Genomic DNA, 14196 nt, shown 5'->3' on the forward strand with positions numbered 1-14196 from the left:
GCCCTTGAGCATGGCTGTCTTCAGTGGTGTGAAAGTGTTTTATACTTTTGTGGCATCACAGGGAGTGAAATGTCTCTCTCAGGGAGACCTAATGCTCTTCACATTAGCTGGCTTGATGCATTTTTTTTTGTCTCTTCTTTCTTCTTCTGTTTTTCTTGCAGAGTCTGACCTCCTGCCAGGGTGCAGTTTACAGCCTGGTTACCACATAGAGATTTATGTAATGTTTTGAAGGAACGAAGGAGTTTTCACGACATGGTATCATCAGTTTGACCTCAGGATCTGAAAACTTATTCCATTACTTGCCATGATGTGTTTGTGTGTGAAAAACAAAGCATTGAGTGAAACCCTGTGTGTTCTGTTTTTGGGTGGAGTTACTCCGTTTTGAAAAGGGTCACATTATATGATTGATTCATCCAACAGTCGACTTAGTGTTTGTTTAACAAGTTCTCGTGAGGCATCATGGAAGCAAACCAGGGAGCAACTCTGTATCTCTGTCAGTGACGTTAACCATCTCTCCCCTCTGATGTGTCTAACATCAAACAGTATACTCACACACACACACACACACACACACACACACACACACACACACACACACAGAAACTGCGAGTGAAGTACAACAGCTGGTAACAGACACAGAACAGAACTGAGCTGTCACGCCTACACTACAGAGCTGACACACAGACACACACAGATATACACACACGATGCTGCCAAAAACTTAAATACACACACACACTGATGTATACCCTAACAAGTGATGCATCTATGTGTTTTTGCACTCACTCTCCCATGCATGCACTCAGTCTCACACACACTCGTACATATAAGCAAACCGGCCTTGATCCATGAGATGTGGGACAGCAAGCTGATATTTTTCATGTGTTTCCTTCATTAGAGCTCTGTTCTGCTGGACTTCTCTTGAATTCTTATCTGTGACAGATGAAGGAAGAACTTCCTGGATCCCCCAGGCCTTGAACCTGCTTTGAATGAGAGGGACATGCAACCGAAGCTTTGGACATTTCTGAAAATGCTTTAGAAATAAAAAGAACTATTTATTGAGCACCAAAATACTTAATACTTCCTCTTTTCTCTGGAGCTTCATCCACACCGAGGCTAATATGGACATAGTCAGTTATATGTTTACTGAATTCCATTTAGCCGCTCGAATTTCATGGTCCTGCTATTGTTCATGCACTGTCATGGCTTACCGGGACACTTGAATGGAACAGAGCCATCAGTAATGTTATTATAACAGCTGTGCTTTTTCTGCTATGTCAAAATGTCATGGAAGTCCAAATGACTGTAAAAGCTTTATTGTTGCTGAAGATAAATGGACAGCACACAGTAATCCAGCATCAGGCCTGAAGTCTCAATCAGCTTGAGACTTCAGGCATATTTTTTCTGAAAAAGTTAGAACGCTTTTAGTTTTTTCATGTGAGAGATGTGAATACTGATTCGAAGTTGGCGAGACTCTGTCGGGAAAAGGTGAGGTGTGTCACATATTTCTGCGCACCAATCAGAACATGGCAATGGACTGACGGTTGCGCGGTTATTTGCTTATCTTGCCAGGTCACTGTCAATCAAATGTGATCCAAGCACACTTGCACAGTCCTGATAACGTGTTAAATCCCATGGCTGTTCTTCTCAAATGTTAAATTTCATTATTGTTTATTTAGCCATAACTATAATTTTGAGGAATTCTTAAATGTTAAACTGTTTTTTTGGTCTTTTAATCCTCTCTCTTCTCGGTGGACGTGGAATGGTGGAAATACAGACGATGTATTTTTAGAAACACTTTGGACCATTTCCCATTCACTTCAAAACAGTTTTCCATCATGAACCAGCTCCTAGTGGACATTAGAGTAACTGCAGCTCAGCATGCTTGCTACTGACTTTAAGAGCTTTTTCACTGAAGCCGCTGCCCACTGCAGCCAACGAGAGCAGTGAGTGAACCAAAACACCAAAACTGTGAAGTTGTGGGCAGATGTTTTTGGAAGAAGGAGACGGCTGCTCAGAAAAGAGACTGTCCATCGTATACGTTTTATTTCTACACTCCTGTCTGTTTGTTCCTGGTTATAATGACTAAAATATATCCACAACTACAAAGTAAAGGCAGCTGGGACTGAGGCATGATGGGAGTGATCAGTTCAAGATGGCACCACAGGGAGGCCTATTTTTCATTCCCTTTTCATCTCTCTTTTCATCTTTGAATATAAATCTCTCCATCTATCATTCATTCACTTCCTGTCTCCTCCTCTTTCTTCCTCGATGATCCCCCCTTCCTTTCTTCCTTTCTCCCTTTTTCTTTTCCTCCATCAGTCCTTGCCTCCTCCTGTACTTTCCTTTCCTCCAATGCCTCTGCTTCAACCTCTTCCTTCTCTCCCCCCTTTATCCCCCCTTCTCACCCTCTCATCCCTCTCTTCCCTGCCCTCTTACTCTCTCCCACCTTCTCCTCTTCTTTTCTCCTGCATCTCTTCCTCCATCCTTCATTCTCCCCCTTCACATTCTCTTTTCCCATCAGTCTCTCCTCCCTCGCCTGCTTACTTGTGTCTTATGTTTTACTTCTGGCCTTCTCACCCTTCTGTCTTCCTCCACCTTATTTATTGTTTTGTCCCTACTCCAACCTGTTTCCCTCCTTCCTTCTTTCCCTCCCTCCCTCCCTCACTTCTTCCTTGTCATCTGTCTTTCATTGTTTTCTTCCCTCTTTTTCTTCTTTCCATTGCAACCTTCATACTTCCATTCCTACCTCTGGTTTACTTCCTTCTTTCCTCCTTTCCTCTCTTACCACATACTGCCTCCTTCCTTACCTATTTCCCTTCCTTCTTGCTGTCCCCTTCATTCCTCCCTCCCTGTCTTCTTCCGCCTTTCTCTTCTCTTTTTCTCTATCCTTATGCTCTTATCTCCTTTTCAACTTCCTTCGTTCCCAAATTACTTGTCTCCCCAGTTTTTCTTGCATTCTCTATTCCCTCCCTCTAAACTACCGTCTCTCCCACTCGTCCTTCAACCCCCATCCTCACCCCCACCCTCCTCGTTGTAATTTCGTGCAGGAAGCTGGCAGATATTGTGAGGTGTAATGTGCTGTCTGATTCCTCTCTTAGTGTTCTTAAATGATTGCTATTTATTTGTCAAGCCAAGCGTTGAACGCTAATTAAGGAGAAATGCTTTGAACTGCCTTGTGTGTGTGTGTGTGTGTGTGTGTGATTGGTGTGTTTGAATTAAGTGTGTGTTATTGGGTGTGTATGCTGGTGTGTGGCACAGTTAGAAGATGGAGGAAGTTGTCATTGGCGAGTCAATTCCTTACTGCTCCGAGTGCCACTGCAGATGTGTGTGTGTGCATGTGTGTGCTGTGATCTGTCCCTGAGGTTTTTCTTACTCTCATACCTTTCTAAACACACACACACACACACACACACACACACGGCACTCTGTGTTTCAGAAACTCCAATGCATGGACATGATTGGCCATTTTTGTTGTTCCTCAGCTTGATTGGCTGGATCAGCCTTTAACTTTGATAGTGTCAGGTGATCAGCTCAGTCTGCGTCTTGTTTGTGATTGGTTGTTTTATCTTGCCATAGATTGCTGCCTTTGTCGATGGTGTGACGCGAACTGTCGTTATTACTGCAGAGGGAATTGAACCTCTAACCCCGGCCGTGGTAGTGTCTTGCTCAAGGGGACTGAATCTGAAACTGTAGCAGTGACACATCTTTGATAATTCAGAGTTTGTAAAAATGTTTTGCTTGTTTGGCTTTTCATCTCTTTATCAGTATTTATGTTACTGAAGAAGATGCTCCAAACTGTTGGATTTGTCATCCAGTGCAGTGACATTTGGAACTGTCTTTGAACAGAGATGCAGAGCTGAAGGTTGCTCTAACACGCCCCCTCAGCTGTCACCATGAACCAGTGACACAAAGAAAAAAACCCAAACATTATGGATTTATACTGCAGATAATGTCCCTCTTAAATGGGCCCTTCATCCTTCCATATCCAGCAGATGGCACAAAAAAACACATGACAGACACAAGTTTTCAGTCAGTGAAGGTGACTGATAATGTTTTAGGATCACAGTCTTATTTCTGTCAATCAAATATATTGAACTGTGTGCTTTATGACAAGTAAGCTACAACTGGCCTTTTAAAGGTGGAATAGCGTCACCATGGCACTGTAGCACCATCACTCCTCATTTTAGCAATTATATACAGATATATAGATATTATTACCCACCCCAAGATATATATAACACAAATACAAAATATGTTACTACAGCACTTCTTTGGCATTAATGAATGGCCCTTAGTGGACTCCATGTTCACTCTGTGCCAATTCGTTAGTACTAACTTGATAAATTACAGGGTCTAAAGGTATCACTGTCGGCGCCACTTTAACACAATATAAGCTGAAGTGACAGGGGCCTTTTTAACAGACCTGGAGCGTTAAGATCTTTGTTCAAACAGCACTTCAAGACCCCCTGGAAATCTTGATTTCTGCTGACCTAAAGCGGTTTAATTTCTCCCCATGACAGTGATCAGCGAGCTACTTAGGCGTCTGAACAGTCAACTGATGCTGATTTCTCTTGTGCTGTAGATGGCACCATCGCTGAAGCACTGTTGAGCTGCAGCAAAGTGATATAAACAGTATAATTTCACCACAGATGTAATGAATATGTATAACGCTAAGGAGATTAGTCAATTAATTAATTAGTCGATCAACATGAAATGAATCAACACGAACTTCCATAATTAAGACGTTAACCATTCTCTGGTTCCAGCTCTGACAATGTGAGCATTTCCTGCTTCCCTCTGTGGCATATCTCCTTTCATCTTCACCTTGGGCTATGAGGACTTGTGATGGACATTTTTTTCAGTATTTCTTTCAAGTTTAAGGCATTTAATAGAGCCAACGATTAATTGGTCCTGCGTGTGAGCTGCAGCCCTGGATGCATATATGTCTGATGTGTGATGTGTGGTTACACTGTTCTGGCTCTGGGAGTCCAGTTTTATTCGTCATCTCTGCTGGTTGTACTGTGTCTGGTAGCAGCCTCAGGGCCTCACTCCCTCAGGAGTGTGTGTGTGTGTGTGTGTTTGCGTGTGTGTACATGTACGTGTGTGTGTCAGCTGGAGCGAAGCTGGCATACAGGTGTGCCGCTGCCTCGCCAGCACTTCCTGGTAATTAATTACTTCTTCCTGCCTCTCTCTCTCTCTCTCTCTCTCCCTCTCTCTCTCTCTGTCTCTTAGTTGGGATGGTGGAAATTGATGACATCTGAGCATTTTTGCTTCAGTCACATGAGGACAGAGGATTGAGTGGGAGAGGAAGAAACTGAGGAGAGAGAAAACAAAAGGGGGGCAGTAAAATGAGGAAAAGACAGAAAACAGCGACGGTGCTTTTCTAAGAAATGTCCCTTTTGTAGATCTGAATCTTGAGCAGTTGGAAATGTTTATTGGCTTTCTGCCTGAGAGGCTGGTGAGAAGATACCAGTCTCATGTCTGTGCAAGTACAAAGTCTGAGTCAGGATGTGGTTAGCCTAGCTTAGCATAAAGACTGTCCGGAGTTCAAAAACATGCTGACCAACACCTTTAAAACTCACTACTCACTTGTTTGGGGATATAGATACTGCCCCACAGTCAGTCATCCACCCTGACAACTGTTTTATTCTCGTCTTATTATGTCTGTCTCAGTTTGACTTTCTCTTCTTGTCTTTCTCCTCTTTTCTACTCAGTCTTCCATTTTTGCCTTGTGTTTTTCTCTGTTTCCATTTCCCCCTTCCTCAGGCTTCCTGGTCTTTTTTCCAGTCTCTCTCTCTCTCTCTCTCTCTCTCTCTCTCTCTCTCTCTGTGCCTCTCGCTCTGTCTCACTCTCTCTGGTAATCTATCTTAGTTAATATCGTCTCTGTGAGCAGCTGGGTACCGAGGCTCAGTCAGCTCTGTGAGAAACAGACCTCTGATTTTGTGTGTGTGTGTGTGTGTGTGTGTGTGTGTGTGTGTGTGTCAAAGAGAGAGACCCACCGAAAGATAGAAACAGAGAAAACAAGATAATGTAAAAAGTAAAACAGCAGCAAGAAGCAGAGCGAGGAGAAGTGAACCTGATGATTATCACAACCGTTTAAGACTGGAATTAAACATCGATGAAGATACATGTGACTATTGCTGAATCTCCGCAGAGCAGGGAGTTATGGGTAACTGTAGGTCACAGAGAAGCTGACACATGCACCTCCCAAATCTCAGCAACATGCTGTACTGTGTGGCCCCGAACATCAGGCTGATTGGTCGAACAAATTTCCTGTTCAGAGGGGGGTTTGGATACAGAAACGGAAACGCCATATCCAAAAGATGTCGACATGAGATGTCACATGATGTCTGTCTGCTCGCTCCGTGGTAAAGGTTACACCCGTAAATCCCAGCGTTTTAGCATGGTCATCAGCAGCGTGTTTGACCGCGGCTGCTGCTTATTAGGTGGCACATTGCGATGCTGCATTTTGGATGGGGTCTAATTAACTTGGTATTTAACTTGTCCTCATGTGCCTCTCAGGTTAGGTCTCTTCTCATCATGAATTCATATATGAGTGTCGAGTTTGGTCAATTTTCATCTCATTTTGGTGGAATTCTTGATTGTGCTCTGTTAGTTTGTCCATTTTCTTCTGTTAATGAGGTTCCTGTGAATGCTCTTAAGGAAGAACTGCATTAATTCAAGGGTCAGTTTATTTGTCACGTTGCACAATGTTCTCTGTGGCCCTGGAGGAGCTTTGTCACTTCCAAAAATAACCCAGATGATGTCATAATGATGTCATCAAGGTCTCTTGTGCCTGGTGACTTTAAATTTATTACAGAAAGCCTGGTTTCCAAACCGGGCATGTGGAGTTTCCCCACCTGGCTATTTACCAGAAACTCCACATGTCCAGAGGCTCTCAACTGCATTATGGGAAATGTAGGATCCAGTGGCTCTGCAGCTTGAGCCATACTAGGGACTAAAAGTCAGGATATCCTGGCCTCTGCTGCTTCAGTTTCGATGATTCTTTTACTAATCTGTGTCACGCTACCCAGCCGACTTAATGGAACAACACACCAAATTGCTGGGATAGACCTTGAACACCTCAGCCTGACTGTATCCACAATAACTAAACTGTATTGAGCAGATAGCGTGGCATGAAGTGCAACTGACGGAGACAGAGAGACAACCAGGTAAAGAGAGACAGATAGAGAGACAGATGGGCATTTTTTCCCTCTTCTAGTTGCCGGGGCGACCGGCCTGGCCTGGCCTGGCTCGATGCTCGAGTGCGAGAAGAAAAAACAAAGAAACGAACAGAAAAGAAAGAAAAGCGCCACAATCAATGAGACCCTTTTTGTTTTAGTGGGAACCCCCTTTTACCCCCGACGACACACACACACACACACACTGAAACACACACGGACAGAGGAACAGGATGACTGAATTGGTGTGTGATTGTGTGTGTGTGTGTGCCTTTGTGTCTGACTCCCTCTCCCTCTGTGTGTGTGTGTGTGTGTGTGACTGACTTTATTTAAGACAAGGGTCCTTTTGTTTTAAGCCGGAGAATGGCTCTGAGACCGAGGCTGGCCCTGTAATTGGCCTACTTAGGCCCTGTTTAGCATGAGAAAAGCCTTCCTTGGCCTGGCAGTGCCAAGCTAACTCTTGTTTTCAGCCACAGAGAGGACGAACGCGCTGATCAGAATTCAGATTAGCCTGAAAAACATCCATCCCCCCTCCAAACACACTTCTCCACCCTCTGCTTTAAATACACTGCACACTAATTACTTAACGAGAAAGCTGGGAAAAAAAGTCTACCCTTTAACGGAGTAGTGGTGGAGTCTATTTAAAAGGGGGGGGGGGCTGGGGTGGGGGTTGGCAGCTTCTTTTTCACCTCTTCCCTCCATGCTAACTTTTTGTGCCTCTTTAAAAAAAAAAAAAAAAAATGACCGTCTCCTCCATCCATCCCTCTCTCTGTCTTTTCTTCTCGCATTCTCTTCTCTCCAAATCAGCCCAGACGCCACTTGTTGCAGCCGAATCATTGAACTTAATTAGTGGGACAATGTGTGAGCGGTTTGCTAAGTTTGAGCCGTAAACAGAGTCACAGTTAGAGGAGGGGAAAAAGCGGCAGAGAGGAGAAGTTAGACTCTGAGCTGTGGAGTGAGATGAACGTCTCCACACTGAGCAGCATGAGGTCGCTCTCATGGAGGTAAATACCATCACAGCCATGCTTTCATTTATCATGAGCAGCTTGTTTTATCAGAGGTGTCTGAGGTAGGCTTTGTTCCTGGATGTTAAACTGCTTCAAAATCTATCTGTGTGTCTGTCTGCCTGTTAGCAGTTTTATGCTTTTGTCTACACGAAAAATATTTTCTCATGGATCTTTAATTTTTGATATTAGTTTTGGTAATAAGATGCATTTTCAGATCAACTGTTTCCATTATAATGTTGTCATACTTCATGCTCACACAGACGTGGACTTACGTTGTTAATACGTGGACATGTCATTCACACACACACGCACACACACACACACACACACACACCATTCCAATGATTGTCTAATAGTCTGCTAATATGGAATTCTACCATATATGATGGATAGTAGTGGGGTCGGGGGTGGGGAAGATTGCCACATACGCCACTTGCAAGCGTCCATGTTATTGCATGACACAAGATGGTTGTATGATTGCAGAGTCGGGCTGGTAAGGGTTAAAAATACGGTGCACTGCCAATACAACTGTGGTTAATTACTTTGAATCTTTGCATTTTCAGACACTTTTGGAATATTTCCTTCCAAATCAGACATATTAGAGCTTTCCAAATATCAGATTTGATACTGGTAGTTATAGTATCTCCCATGTAAGGTGACCCTGCTATTATTCTTAATATTCCAAACAGTCCTCAATATCCCAGCCTCCACTGATATTTCAGCTCAGCACGCCCAAATGGAGCTGAAATTTGAATATTTGGAGCATCCCAGTTTTGCCCACCATACAAGATTTTTGTCAACACTCAGCTGTTTTCAGCAGTAATCAATATCCTGACCGTCCTTAATATTCTGACATTTGTCAATATTTCATATTTTACATTCTCTCTTCAACAAGCTGACATTCCAGCTCTCATCCAAAGTCCATTTATCTTCAACATAAACGTCTTCCACTTACCAGCAAATACAGCTGAGCTCAACATTCTGATCAGCAGCAATCCACTCATCAGCAGTGATCAATAGTCTCTTTGCTCTCGACGTTCTATCGTCGATATTTCAGATATGTTCCATATTGTCTAATCAACATTCTGATGTTCTTCAACTCTACATTCCGGCTTTCCGCACACAAGTCTTCTGGATAACTGTTGCACATAAATCCAGGATTCTCTCTTGTGAACGTTCCAGCTTCCATTCACTTCTCAGCTCATCGTTCTAGCTCTGCTGAACATTTTAACTATTTTTCTCAACAGTGTAACAATACTCAACATTTCAAGTGTTATCAGCGTTCCAGTGATCAGTATTGAATTTGATTCTTCAACATTTCGACTTGCCTCAACATTACAAACTTACGTATCCCAGCTACATTTAGTATTTCAGATCATTCGGAAACATTTTTGTCACAACATTCTGGCAGTGATTATTGGAGCTCCATCGACATGTTCACCTTCACATACTGTGAAATCATCATGGTTGCCCCAATTATGTTCATCATTTTGACTATTTTTAATGCTAATTTTTAAGAATGTCAGCTGATATTATGTACTGCATCATAAATACTCACTAGAGCACCAAATGCGTATTAATCCACTGCTGAAAATAGTCCCCAACAAATTCACTATTTCCCTCTGTTTGAGTAACATTTGGTTAGATAGAGCCACACCTTTTTCAGGAAGTTACCAAATCTTTTTTTAAAATATATTTGTTAGTTGTTTTACTTGTCTCTGGTACCTTATATATGTAGATCTCCTTTATCTTAGTGGTTTTTAGGTCATCTTTAATCCCAGTTGATGTCATTTTTACAGTCCCAGATATTTATGACTGGCTTATCCTCATGTTACAATCTTCATACCCTCCAAAAATTTACTGTTTCTCCTTGTCAAGACTCATTTGTTCTTCTTGGTCCTTGAGTGACAAGGTCACATGATTTAACAATCTCTCTCCGTGTCTCTGTTTCTGTGTCTGTTGGTCTCATTGTCTCTCGACCAGTCTGCACTGGGTGGTGAGTTGGGTTTGGGGAGTCCCAGTGCGGCATCGCCCACCAAACCGGCCGGTCAGTACTACCAGCACTACAGCTCCAACCCACGGAGGAGACCGCTGCCTATGGACTCCATGGGTGAGGCGCCCCTCACACACTCACATTATACAAACACTCTAAACACACACACACACACAGCGACACTAACCGCAGCAGTTCTACTGCTTTCTCCATCACAAAATGTCTAACAGCACCGATTGAAGTTCCAAGAACATGGAAAGAGAAATAATTATGCATTTTAAACCTACAATAAATTAAAGATATAACAATACACTCAGTTGCCACTTTATTAGGTACACCTAGCGAAGACAGTCTAACAGTCCTGCCATAAATCCTACCTTCATGAAGGTCATAATGTACAGTTTTTGTTGATTCAAGTAGATATAAATAAGATAAGATGGGCTGAATATTAGAACCGTCTCTCAGTATAACATAATTCAGTTCAACAGCAGCACACAGTACAGCCTCTAAAACTACAATTAAGACTTAACTGCACGGCTGCTGTAATAGACTGCATTAGGTTTAGCTCGGTGGACCTAATAAAGTGACAACTACAAAATCAAAATAGATTATTCTTAATACATTCGTTTTTTAAATGTCTGACAACCTATCAGCATAACAAGCGATCCCTCATGAGGCCCCAGACATACAATGCGTAATGGCTTGGGGTGTTGAGGTTCTCAGGTTCTTTCACTCGCTTAATAGACGAGACAAGAACTTTCTCCTTTAAAAAAAGAAAAGGAGAGAAAGAAAAAAAGGAAAAATCTGTGAATTTTACAGCTTTTGAGAAAATTTCCCAGCATCTAGTGGCGTTTTCTTAATAACAATGACATTAATGATGATTGGCCTTGATAAGATACACACAATCTGAGTCATACAAATTCATGGAAACAATGGAAACCACACTGGGAACAACAGCAATCTTCTGACCTTTTTTAGTTCAATTCTTAAAGTTCAAATCTAATTTAAAAAAAAAAAAAGTTTTGCTCATAAGCTTGATGATAATGAACCTGATAAAATTACACCCTGACATTCAGATTATGAGCTGCAAGAAAAACAGCCGCAGTCCAACACGCCAATCTGCACTGACTCATTTACATTCCTGTATCCAAACAGAAACTTTTTCCAGTGACCTTGGTGAAACATTTTAACCTGGACCGATCCCGGTTCACAGCCGCTGTGTATTTTCGCAAACAAGGTTTTTTTTTTTTTTTTTTAGAAGGCCGAGCATTGTGAGCGTGTGTTCATGTGTCTGTGTGACCATCCTGTTTGTCTGCGTGTGTGTTTTGAAAGGGGACTTTAAGAAAAAAAAAAAAAAAAAGCAGGGAAGTCTTTTAAAAAGCAGGACAATAGTGGCCACGGTGTAGCCTTGGTAGCGTTAGCCTTGAGAGGACACAGGCACACACGCACGTCGACTCTGGGCCAATTTCCAAAAAAAAAAAAAAAAAAAACGCTTTCATTTTTCCATCAAAGTCTCACCTTCCCAGTTGATAGACCGCTCCCTCGCTCTCCTTGAGAGAAACCCTGAAAAATAATATAAACATGTCAAAAGCTACCATCCTTCCTTTTATCAAACCCCAAAAAAAAAAAAAAAAGAAAGAAAGGAAAACATCAGCCTGGTCTTTTTGTGTTCTGCCTTTTGATTTTCTGCATCTTACTGTGCCGCGCTTGTTTGCAGTGAAAGCTTTCTTTGTAAATTTATCGACGGCGATGGGAAAAGTGGCCTCGCTCTTTCCTCTTTGGCTGATCGATTGAATTCAAACAAATCAAACCAGAACCTCCTTTTAAAGGGAAAATAAAAGCCTCTTGGCCTGTTAAACCCTCATGTATTGTTTTGTTTGCTTTTTTTTTTCTCTCTTTCAGAGGTTCACACAAAAAAAGTACGGAAGGTCCCTCCCGGCTTGCCGTCCTCAGTAAGTGATAACATGGCTTTTTTTATTATTTCGTCGGTATTGTTGCTGCTTCAAGTGTGTATCGCTGAAGAAAAGGCTGCTGATGCTCCTGCATGTTTGGAATCGCTGAGCTGGTTTTGGAGCAGAAAAAAAAGCATGAAGTTGGAGAAAAGCTGCACACGTTGCCAGGTTTTGTGAATTTGTCCAGATGAAGATGATGATGCTGCTGTCAGAGCCGTTCTGGACACAAAACAGCTGCTGGCTTTGTGTTGTCCGTTCCTGTTTTTTGGAGAATCAATTAGAAGAATTTCGTGTCGGAATAAATAATCCCACGCTCAAAAAGGACATCTCTCGTTCTGAATCTAAAGAAATGCGTCGGTGTAAATGTCTTAGATTCCTTCCAAAATGATTTACAGCACAAAACGAATAAAATAGACTAAAAATAGCGAAGAAAATAGCCCTGGTTTGCAGTTTCCCTGTTACTGATTCACTGATTCGTGTGCAGTGTCAGTGATAGCAGAATTCCCCAAAAACATGAAGTAGCAGAGAAGCTGCACGGGTTGCCAGGTTTTGTGATTTTGTCCAGGTGAAGATGATGCTGCTGGACACAAACAGCTGCCGTCTTTTGGTCAGTCTCTATTTTTAGAAATTGGCTGAACGAAATTCATTCCACAATAAATAATCCAAAATTTATATAAAAAACAAAACAAAACAAAACAAAACAAAACAAAGAATACTAATAAATAATGAAACTGATCTAAACTCACTTTTTTATTTCCTGTCCTCATATTTAGGACGTCTAATCAATATCCAAACATCTGAACAGTTAACAATTAAACCTTCTCCTCTGAAGACATTTTACATTATTACAAATTTACTTTTGGGTGAGAAAAAAATAAATTAATAAACACACATAGGTGTTTACAACTAATATTAAATTTTTAAATGCTACTTCTAAATGATTAATGTGGGGATTAAAGAAAAGCGTTACCAGAATGAAATGTTTTTGAAAAATAAGCGTGATGACCCCAATTCAATCTGTGTTCAATCAACTCCCCCAATTATTGACTGATCACTCGATTCCTTATTAGGAATTGGGATTTTTGGCATTTTGGAAACTCTCCGCAGTGGATGTGCTCGGCTGCTGGTTGGAGGATTGGAGGATTAAACGCAGCCTCAGTTTAAGGAGGAAGGAACAGGAACATCCATTCACCAAACAACAAAATAGTCCTGAAACGATTAGTCAGTTGACAGAAACTTAATCATAAATACCAAACACCAACATTTGCTTGTGACAGCTTCCCACATGGATTTGCTGCTTTTCTCTGTTTTACATCTTTGTCACATCTTAATCTGAAATCTGGTCAGAGCAAAGATGAAAAAAAAAAAAAAAAGACATTTGAAGACACCACTTTGGGCTTTGAGAGACACTTTTTAGACCAAACGTTTGACAGACTAAAGGATTAATGAATGTAATCATGAGTTGCGGCCCTGTACAGATCATCAAGCTGTTTCTGTGAAGGATGTTCTTGTGTGTGGGTGAAAGCCAACAGAAAACACACGCTCATAAAATATCCTGATATCACTGATCGCTTCAGTATTTGTGGCTCCTCTGGAGTTGCTTGAATTGACCCCAGCTGTTGTTCTGCAGGCCTGCAGCCCAGCTGGAGTTCGAATGAGAGAGAGATGGAGCAGCGGAACGTTCGCTGATGCTCCACATGTTCCACTCTTTATTCACTGCCGTCGTTTTTTCTTCTGCTCGTCTGCCGCTTTACCTGCGGGTCGTAGCTTAACATGCTATGATGTCGTACAACTTTGGGATGCGTTGAAGCCTCTCAGAGCTCTCCTTGTTGTGTATGTAAATGGATTTGTCGAGTTAAGAACTTACAACCTCATGTTGGTTTGATGTTGTTTGGCTGGAATTAGCTGATGAATGGATTACTTGATGTATATATTCGCAAATCCGGTCGAAATTCCCGACTCCAGCTCCTCATACCTGATGATTTGCTGTTATTCTCTCTTTCTGCTGCATCTAGATTTGTTTTGGCCACTGCTGAAGCCCCAAAATCATCATGTAGAGG

At 41.9% G+C, this 14196-nt stretch overlaps 1 protein-coding gene across 18 annotated transcripts in view; it reads left to right on the plus strand.

Annotated features, from left to right (window-relative positions):
- tcf4 (transcription factor 4) overlaps nucleotides 1-14196 on the plus strand; it is a 224107-nt gene that overhangs the window by 111891 nt on the left and 98020 nt on the right. For 14 of the 18 annotated variants that reach the window (XM_076758147.1, XM_076758143.1, XM_076758149.1 and 11 more), the window contains 2 exons: nucleotides 10175-10301; nucleotides 12087-12136. In XM_076758147.1, the coding sequence (XP_076614262.1) occupies nucleotides 10175-10301; nucleotides 12087-12136 (177 nt within the window). Of the gene's footprint in view, nucleotides 1-5847; nucleotides 8189-10174; nucleotides 10302-12086; nucleotides 12137-14196 lie in introns of those variants that run through there. The other 4 variants (XM_076758160.1, XM_076758159.1, XM_076758161.1 and 1 more) reach the window with 3 other exon arrangements.

This window comes from Chaetodon auriga, chromosome 19 (genome assembly GCF_051107435.1).
Source record: "Chaetodon auriga isolate fChaAug3 chromosome 19, fChaAug3.hap1, whole genome shotgun sequence".
Classification (NCBI taxonomy): domain Eukaryota; kingdom Metazoa; phylum Chordata; class Actinopteri; order Chaetodontiformes; family Chaetodontidae; genus Chaetodon; species Chaetodon auriga.